General features: G+C 32.5%; 1 protein-coding gene across 1 annotated transcript in view; it reads right to left on the minus strand.

Annotated features, from left to right (window-relative positions):
• The window catches only part of LOC105623009 (LIM homeobox transcription factor 1-beta-like), a 10,947-nt gene extending 8,758 nt beyond the window's left edge, over positions 1-2,189 (minus strand). Inside the window, exon 1 of the mRNA XM_012204412.1 lies at positions 2,072-2,189. Coding sequence (XP_012059802.1) covers positions 2,072-2,189 — 118 coding nt within the window. The remainder of the gene's footprint in view (positions 1-2,071) is intronic.
• Positions 2,190-10,634: the final 8,445 nt, after the last annotated feature.

Here is a 10,634-nt window from a genome sequence, read left to right on the forward strand (position 1 = left end):
TATATATATATATATATATATATATATATAGACACGATTCGAGAGAATTTTCTCTTATCCTGGAAATTAAATAGTCGTGGAACAGATTTAAAAAAAATTTTACCAACCATTTTAGTAAAATTTAATTATCCAATAAAATATAAGATACAATATACGTGATTAAATTTTATTAAAATGCATAGTAAAATTTTTTGAAATACCATATTATCCCACAATTACTTAATTTATAGTAAATTTTAAAAGAAAATTCTTTCTGTGTAGGAATAAAATAATGCTCGCTTTTATTTTTTGATGTGTTATATGTCACAAATACAGGAAATAGAAAGTTACCTTTTAAAAGTAATAAGTTATAGTTACTTGTTGCCGAAATAGGAAAAAATAACAAGTTATTGTTATTAGTTACCGATTTTTAAAAGTAACTTTTAAAAGAGTTACCGTTACTCGGAAAATAACTTTTCGTTATCTTTCTGTTTACTTTTTTAAAATTGATCACCAATCACAGCGGACGAGTAAGAATTACCTAAGAACTTTTTAGTTTCAAGTATATAAGTCGCTATGAGTAGCAAGTGTCCAATAGAATCGTATCCAATCATGTGCAAAGTAACGATAAAAGTAATTGTAAAATTCATTACCATTATAATTACCAAAAAGAAGTAATACAATTACCAGTAAAGTTAGCAAAAAATAACTTGTAATTCGTTACAAATAACGAGTTACTTTTATTCTCTGCAACAAATGTTTGTAAATAAACAAACATTGCCTACTCATAAATAATATACCTAACTTCTTAATTTATCGGAAATATTGTGCATGTGAAGGTAATATTATTTCATAACGGTCTGTAAATACAATTCAGAAGAAACAGAGTATTAATAATAGTAACGTACACACAGACTTAGGTTCTGAAGCGAATACTGCAACAGAAAACAATTAAATATTATGCTATGGCATAATAAAAATATTATGCTATGGCATAATAAAAATAGCTATCATATTTCTACAAGCAGGTTATATAAATTATGCTTTAGATTATGTTTAAAAATAATATTGTAAGATAATTCATGAAACGTTTTCTTTTTTCCATTACTTTCTCTGAACATTTAAACGTTTTTACAACGTTATAGAAATTTTATGTTCTGTACTGATTACGTTTAAGCTTATTCTACAATATGCTTTTTGTTTCTTGTTTTTTACTTTTTGCTATTTTTTACATCTTGTCTTTTCTTATCCGATTTTTTGTTTTATCGCTCCAAATAAAAGTTAATGAATGAAATAAAGAATTTCGAAAGAAATAAGAAATACGTAGCAAAAAATACAATTGTCGAAACGGTTACAAAGAAGAAAAAAGCAAAAGGTAAAATACAAGAAACAGGTTTTAAATACATCTATTATATTTCGGGACTAAGAAATTGTTCAGTCACACAATCGAATGCGAGAAAAATAATCGACAATTTCGCTTAACTGGATAATTTCTTATGATTTAAGATTTAAAAGTTAGGTTTAACGGCTTATTATAGAAAACGCATTAAGACTATCCACGACCAAACATAAGATGATATAATGCGTCATTTACACAATACAAAGAGTAAGAAGTAAGAGTAAGAAATTAATCAATCACAGTTGATTATTTTTCTCACATTTGAATCTGATGATGGTTGGTCAATTTCTTACTCTAACTTCTTACTCCGCGTATTATAGACGGCGATATAAGAATATCGCCCTTACTTTTTTGAAGGACCAAAAAATCTTAGATCGAACGATCATATCTTTTAAATTTTCTTAAAATAATAGTCTCCACTATTGCGAAGTCGCATATATATTGTATAAACTTCCAAGCAGAACAACAAGTTATTATGATATCAAAATAATGTCAAAATGATCACTAAAAATCATTTTTTAATCATTTCCGATTCATTTTGATGTCATTTTGACGTTATCGTGATTTATTATTTTGCTTGGACTTATTTAGAAATTTTTAAAGAATTCTTAAAACATCTTTGTGCTTGGAATTTAAAAATTTATATCGCGGAATGAAAGTACAAACTTTTTATATATTTTATTAATTTCTTACCTGCATTATTATTATCAGTTGAAGACCGAAAGGGAATAGGCGGAACCGTCGGCAAGGATTGGCCCGGTTCGCTTTGACGATTGAAAGAACCAGGTGCTGGAGGATAAAATTCCAACATGGTGTCTTCTCACTGGAACCTTGAAGATAGAAAGTTTTTGAGCTGTAAGGAATCTTAAAGTTTTTGCAGCAAGCTTCCGCTGGAATTCTAAACACTTGAAGGCCACACAATGTCCGAATAAAAAATCTTTAGACCAAATAGAGAGATGGGTTAGATCCCAGAAAGAAAAGTTTATTTTTTTAAGAAAACTCTTCCTCTCCTTTTTCTCTTGCCTGTTTTTATTCTTGACTTCTGATTATTTCGAAAATCTTCAGTTGTCTCTTAAGTCCTGATAAAACTTTTGATTCAAGTTTTTCGACGATAGATCACACTTCATTTGTTTCTCGTTTTGGCGACTAATTGATCCTTCAAACTGTTCAGCTTCAAACTGTTCAGCTTCTTCCACTTTATCATTAAAAATCAGAATATCGCGTCGTTTTACGAACTACTAAATATATATAGAAATACAACAAACTCTCTATTCAACACTTCAGTAAATCAGTTCAGGCCTAGTCTAAATTAGCCCTTTATATCGATCTTGATTCGATTAGAATACTTGTTCCTCCGATCACACAGCGGCAGAAAGCGACGGCAGGAGAATCGTCGCGTTTAGCCCTCACCAGTTTTTCGATACGGGCAATGCCGTACGTCATCCAAGTCTCATGACGAACTGCTGGGGCTATGATGTGCGAGTTTAACGCGACGATCTTCTCGGACGACCTCGAGGCGCGAGATACCACGACCGCATCGCATTCTGTACACGAAGATGATAACCGTTCTCGATGTTTCCGCACTTGTACTCCGTCCACATCCACTCGTCCACTATCAGCACCGAACGCACTCTGACGGTTTCGTACGTGTCATCAGTGCGAGTTCCGTCGCTTTTTTGACGAAACTCACTGACTTTGCCGACAGCGAAAATCATCCCCCTCTCCATCCTTTCTTCCCATCCCCCAAATCCCATCCCCCCACACTGCTTTCTCTACCGTCCTGTTTGTGTGAGTGTGCAGGTGTGCGTCTCGTCTTCGTCATTGGAGATAGACGAGGCATCGACGCGAAAGTGAAGAGGGCGGGTTCAACCCCCGTGGAAGCCAACGGTGGAAGCGCGATTGGCGTTGCTCGGAACCGCCCTTGCTAGAGCGAACTGGTGCAGCAGTGGGGTGAAATGACACCAGTGGTCCTCAACCGGTGGCGACGTACGAGCGAAGATCAATATCCGGCCGACCATTGCCGGATTCAGAGACGTATCTCGACGAACTCGCCAGACATCAATTTTGGGCGTCGCATCTCTGTTTTTTATAATCATCAAAACAATCAGCAAAAGAAAAATTTAGATCAATTTAAGAAATTTATAGAATGTAATAGCTTCCTCTACCCTCCTATATATGTATCTCGTCTTTGTCATTGTAAGTGTCGATTAAGAGCAAGTAGCAGATTTATCTCTCACAATAAAAAATATATGTCAAAAATAAAAAATCAAACTGATGTATGTACTATTGAAAATGTATTACTGACTTTTAATATTATAGAAATAATATTATATTACTGCAGAAGATTAACAATACGGTACATAATTTTCTATGCAAAAAAGATGTACGGAATGAGAGTTTTAAATGATCAAGCTGGATTTTTTAGTACTTAAATAATTTAAGAATTTATATACATAATCTTATAAACTGCGTGTTGAATATAATTTTCAGTCTTGAAATCCGATCCTATAAAATTAGAGTAATAATATTACAAACTAAATTGACAAGTAGTAATATTAATGTTCATAGGCATTTTAGAAAAATATTCATAATCTGATATCTATTAATAAACATGGCATTTTAAAATCTGTAAATAATTTTATTGCGAAAAATATAATAGTTCTGTTAGAATTGCGTTTCAAAATTAAACTTGGCGCGCAATTTGCAGGATTGGACATAAATTCATATCAAATTATTTAACAATAAGCTCTAAAGATCCAGCTTGACTATAAAGCTCTCATTTCTTATGTATTCATATTAATTTTGAAAGACACTTTATTTAATATAAAAAAAGATGTGTGTACTTAACTAATTTATTTTATTTAAAAACAAGCCACACTTGATTCCAAAAAATTAATAAAGAAGAATAAAGGTTATCTTATATAATTGTTTACTTAGTCTAATAGCGAATTTGATTGGACGCACTCAGTGCGCACTGGTGCACATTAAAGCCGTCGTAACAAAATAATATAAAGATATGTTTATAATATATAACATAGAAATCGATTAAATCTTGAAATATTCAATACACTTTATTGTACTATTAGCGAATTTGATTGGACGCACTCAGTGCGCACTGGTGCACATTAAAGCCGTCGTAACAAAATAATATAAAGATATGTTTATAATATATAACATAGAAATCGATTAAATCTTGAAATATTCAATACACTTTATTGTACTATTAGATAAAATATGTATTTCATAATTCGAAATATTTGCATTTCATTTTTATAATCAAATTAAATCAGTGTACAACGACTTTAATATGCACTAATACTCATTAGTGCTTCCAATCGAATTTGCCATAAGAAAAATATCAAAGAAGTGAAAAATAATTACAAAATTAATAATCTTAGCTAACTCAACTACTAGATAATTTGAGCAATACAAAGTTTCCATTAGTGAACATCGATAGTAATATAATTTTATATAATATAATTTTATATAATATTTATTTTAGATAAATATAGATGTCTGTTTAAACTATTTCATTAATGACTGTTCAATTTAATATGAAAAATCTATCGAAAAATATGATACAGACAAAACGTAAAATCAAAAAGAAGATATCAAATCGCTATATTGACATAAATCTATTTGTGTAAGCTTGAGTAGCGCTCGTCGTCGATCAGCCTCTACTCTTTTTTCGACGCATATAGCTTTTACCCCCGCAGATTCAGCTAATAACCGATGTCATTTTCGAGCAAGACTGCCTGCGGACATATTTTTTCGCTGAAAGTCGGTGCGCACTGAGTATTTGGCCGTTTGTCAGTTCGCGTAAATATGCGACAATGCCGTCCTTTGTACGGGCCGTCTATCGGCGATGTTTGCCAAATAAAAGCCTATATAGATCTCTTTGTCTCTGTTCCTGTGCTGCGCGCGGTACGAATCCCCCAATGATACGCCTAGTTGGGAACGAAACTACGGCATTGCCCCTCCGGTGCACGATACAAAGGGGCATCAAGTTGGCGGTAATGGTGATGCAAAATATTCGAGGGAAACACGTGCAGGTCGAGGGAACCCCCGTCCCTTTCTGTCCGAGAGATGCCCAGTTAGTATTCAGACTCGCTTAATCGTACGCGACAGTCACCATACGTCGCGTAGGATCGATGGATCCTTTACTTAGATCCCTTAAACTTGATAGATGAAAAAAATCGTAAAGTAGTAAATTAAATCAAATTTAAAAAACTTTAATTTTTATTAAAGGAAATTCAAATTCTTTATTTACTCATATTTTATTTTCCTATATTTTATATTTTATTTTATTTATATTTTATTTATATTTTATTTTATTTATTTACCTATATTCTATTATATACTTTATCTACGTATATTATCTATATACTTTATTTACCTTTATTTTATTATCTATATTATGATAAATAATTGAAGTTTTTTAGTGTTTTAGAATGATTCAGTTTGAAGATCTCGACTTTTATATAAATATATTAAAAGAAATAATTTTTTTTCTTTATTATATACAAGCTTTTCTATATATGTAATTTTATTCTTGATAGTTTCTTCGTTTCTATTTTCAATAATTTATTTAATTTTCAGTAACTTTCTTTTAGTTTATTTAGACAATACGCATAAAATTAAAGTTACAAAATTATATTAAAATAATTTAATAGGGTGAGGTTTTGTATCATTTATATAGTTAAGAAACAACACGGCAGTGCCGTTTCAATAATCTTCTTGATTTAATTTGCGGTTCTCTATTTTAGTGAAAAAAAAAAAACGAGTGATTTACAAAGTTCGGCGTACTCTCGAAAAATCTGTGTAATTTAATCTGTGAACAATAGCTTTTATCACACTTCGGGCGTTAAGAGTTAAAGCCGCGCGATTCCAGATGTAATCCGAATCTCGATCTAGGATCCAGTTATCGATTTCGGTCTTATTTCTCGGGACAATGAAAAATTAGGGATGCTCAATGACCCTTACCATTTCACGGCACGTGAAAGCACAAAAGTCGCTGCAGCATCAGATGAAATATGGGGTTCTTTGCAGGTGTATGCAATCCGAAACCCCACCCTTCTTCGGCATATTGTTTAGGATGTGACACTAACGCCAACCGTGTAATTATGTCGATACGGTTCGAGCATTATATATCCTGTGGAGAAAATCCCTGTCTGTGCAGGCCATCCAACTTCCCTTCGGTCACGCAGAGAAAGGGTGGCCTACGCAATGTCGTACGATGCTATATGATGTCAAAGCCTTGAACGTTTTGTTTTGCACATGTTCTGAAAATGCAGGATATATACTATAGACAACAGAGACATATTTCTAGACATGTCTTTTGTCATTTGCGTGGGTGTGATGTATGTGTCTAAACAATTTTAAAAGAGGAATGATCTTTTAAAAGGTCAGCATAGACGGTTCAGCATAGACGGCTATTTAAAAAAAACAATAATACCTGGAGTGAGTTTACAAAGAAAAATAGAGAAAGATATTATATAGAGATAGATATCTGGACAGAATATTTCAATCTATACTTCTTGCAAAAATATCTGAATAAAATATCCTTTAAAAATATCTACCGTTACGCTAATTACTTAATCCCGACATTCTTAATAGATTCTCATTGACAGTATCTCGATACACTATATCACCGATGCCGAAAATGCACATTACGTATACTACAGATTTTTAATATTGACAGTGTACATCAGAACATGAATAATTATGAAAACCATGCTCACACTTATTTCTTTCCTACACAGCGATTACGACTTCATCTTACAGCTCTATCAACTCTCTCAGAAGATTCGAATATGATATCATTACGCGATGCACAATAACACATGTCCCTCGCGTCGCGACAAAGAAGAAAAGAAAGAGGTCGCTATCGAATCGCTATCGTCGCTTTTCGGGGGGAGGCTCAGTGGAATCCAAAACTTGACGTCATCTTGCCTCCCCGCGCTGACGGTTGCAGGATGAATTCTAATAACGTGTCCTCTTTAGTCTAGCGCGCACGAATCCATCTTTTGCTAACGAGGGTGGAAGTTCACGATTGCGTCCCAGGAATGCGTGATGACTACTTTGTTAGGAATGCGGCACGGCGCGGCGCCCATACGAGAGCGAAACGAGAGCGGTATATGCAGTGGCGGAGAACATCCAAACGCCCCGAGCGCAAGCTGAGCTTTCGAGATCTCCTACCTAAGATGCATGCCAACAGGATCAGTTAACTCTTGAGATAGATTCAAATGAACGTTATATATTATTTTCGACTATACACGTGGTGTAACCCCCATTAAGAGTTTAATAAGAAATTAAAATGATAATATATATATATATCCAAAACAAAGTTTTAGTCAAATAATTAAAATAAATCATAAATTGAAATATAATCATAGATTAATAATAATTAATAATAAATGAATAATTAAATGCGATATCGAGATGGCAGCTAATAATTCAATAATAATTATTACATCTTCAAGAGAAACTGTCGAAAACCTCGATACTTAAAGAAACAACTGTCTCAGTGATAATCCGCCACTGGTTATACAGGAAACGTGGCTAAAACGCAGCTTCAGAACGCGAAGCGTAGCTGAAAGCAGCTGCGTACCTCCCTGGAATGCGTCCCTGTTACCCGGCACCAGGATACTACAGAGAAAGAGAAAGAGAGGAAATGAGAGAGATAAAGAGAAAGAGAGACAGAGAGAGAGAGAGAGAGAGAGAGAGACCAAGGAGGGTTCGTACGTTCCTTCCGATCCCGCTACTCTTTGGCATTCGGGCTTTAGCATCGCACGGTTCAATAAAGGAACGCCTCCCGGCTCGAGTTCAAACCGAATTCACTCGTATTACCCTCGAGTATCGGGGTTGCTACCTGCGCAATAATGTAAAACAATGTAACTATCGTTTTGCATGTGCTATCATAGGGTGTAATTGATAAATTCTTCTTGCAAATCGTGTTAGGTCGATACAATAGATTTGTCATATCCATCGAACAAAGCTGAGAACAAATTTTCACCAACATCAAAGTGAAACAGCCACTACAGCCACTATTTTAATAAATTTTCATTATAAAGCGAAACAACCATCACAGTTTTTTCACTTATTGAATTCTTTGTCTTACGAAAAATTTCTTTAAATCTTTGAAAAAATATCTTCTTTTTGAGAATTTAAATTTTATAATCCTGTTTAGCACGACGAATTGGAAAAAAATCTTTGCAAACATACCGTATCGATTATTGTAAATATTTGGTCCTTTTGTCTATTTCTTCTTATAGTTTTTTCCCTTGATATTGATAAATTGATGAATAATTTTTAAAACCTAGAAGTTTTAATTTTCCATGCCTGAGTTACCAATTTTAGGTAATGAAGATAATTGTTTAATTTTAATCAATTAAAGGATTCCCGAGAAAAAATGTTATATATATGAATTGATACTGTATATATAATTATATTACATAATTTTATATAATGTTATATAATCATATATGAAACAGTTTTTCCCGAATTCTTTGAAGAATAACATACAAAAAATTCAAAACGCTCGTATTATGCAAAGCAAATTTATAAAAGGACGGTCTATAATCGAGCCAATTGAGGTTAAAAACAATATATCATAAATTTATTAAACGAAGAACATTAAGTAATAACATATAAAATTGATACAATTATTACTCAATGTTCTTCGTTTAATAAATTTATGATACATTGTTTTTAAATTAGCTCGATTATAGACCATTCTTTTATAAACACATATACAAAATGTAATATATTATAAAAAACTTTTTACATTCTACAATTTACGGCATTTTGATTCAAATAATAAACAGTTAATAATACTGTTAATATAAAATCAATAAACAGTCAATAATAGATAGTTTGAAAAAAGAATTTAGAAATATTATTAGAAATATTATTAGGCACCAAGATGTAGCCTCAATCATATTTGGCGCTTCTTCATTTATTTAATTTATTCATACAGCAGTCTAGTAACTTATTAATGTTTAACAGAGATTTTTTGCAAATTTAAAATTAACACAGTAAGAAAAATTTTTATTGATATTAAAATTATGTTCGAGAGAGTGCGCTGTACCTTGTATATTATTCAACAAGACCATACTGTCGCATTGCGTTCCATACTAAATAATTACTGAAAATTGTAACCCACATAACTTCATGCAAAGCATGCCGTTACTGCATTTCAATCGCGCATTTATTTGGCTTACATGATTTGGGATTTAATGCGTTGAAAATTGTGAAATGTAATAAAGTTATAATTCAAATTTTTGTACATTTGCACGATAGATAGATTTCCGAGAAAAAACCTGTGAAAGTCGACAGACTTAAAAGCGGAATAATTTTCGTCCGTGCTCGTTTCACTTTACATTTATATCATTGTCAGAGATATCAGCACCTAGGATAATTGTCCGGGGATATTAAAACTATCGCTATACGTATGAATATTCATATTGCTATTACAAGAAACGTTTTATTTTCCGTCGCACCTCGGTTATCATAAATTCAAATCGCAGCCGAAGGAAAAATTTTTTTTCGCTCTCTCGGGCTGGTATTCTTGAAAAATGAATGCAAACCTTGATACCGCCTCGGCAGGAGTTACACGCGAGCCTCGAAATGTCGGGTATATTGCTATTTATCATAATAACTATTCATATCGCCAGAAAAGTAAATATTCCGAGATACGAAGGGCGCACCTGACGACAGAAATTGCGTTTTACGTACCGCGCCCAGATATACAGAACGATCATATTTCGTTGCCCCCAAAAGTTTCCATAAAACGATTCACTTATATAGTCCCCGTATTTAAGTTAAAATTCACACATCTGTGAAATTGCAGAATTTTTAAAGGTTAGAAGGTATTAAGTTTTAAAATAATTTTCTGAAAAAATCTCGTCTCTTTTACAATCAAATTCAAACACATACATCACACAGACTTCATTAATGATAATTTCTCCATTGCTTTTACATTAAAGAATTAACAATGCGCTTTCAATATAACATAATTCACGTAGAACAGGAGATAACAATAACGTGAAATTAAAGAATATATTACACGTCCTTTTAAAACAAAACGAAAAAATTATGAAAAAGTTTCAGATTTTTCTATATTGTATTTGAAAGTAAGATACAAAAAGTTTGACGGCGATTTGAAACCTGGATTAGAAATTATTTTAATAGAAGTAGACATATATGTTTTAAAAAATTTATTAAGATAAAATGAGAAAACTTTCATTTAAACTAT

The sequence above is a fragment of the Atta cephalotes genome (genome assembly GCF_000143395.1).
Source record: "Atta cephalotes unplaced genomic scaffold scaffold00052, whole genome shotgun sequence".
Classification (NCBI taxonomy): Eukaryota; Metazoa; Arthropoda; class Insecta; order Hymenoptera; family Formicidae; genus Atta; species Atta cephalotes.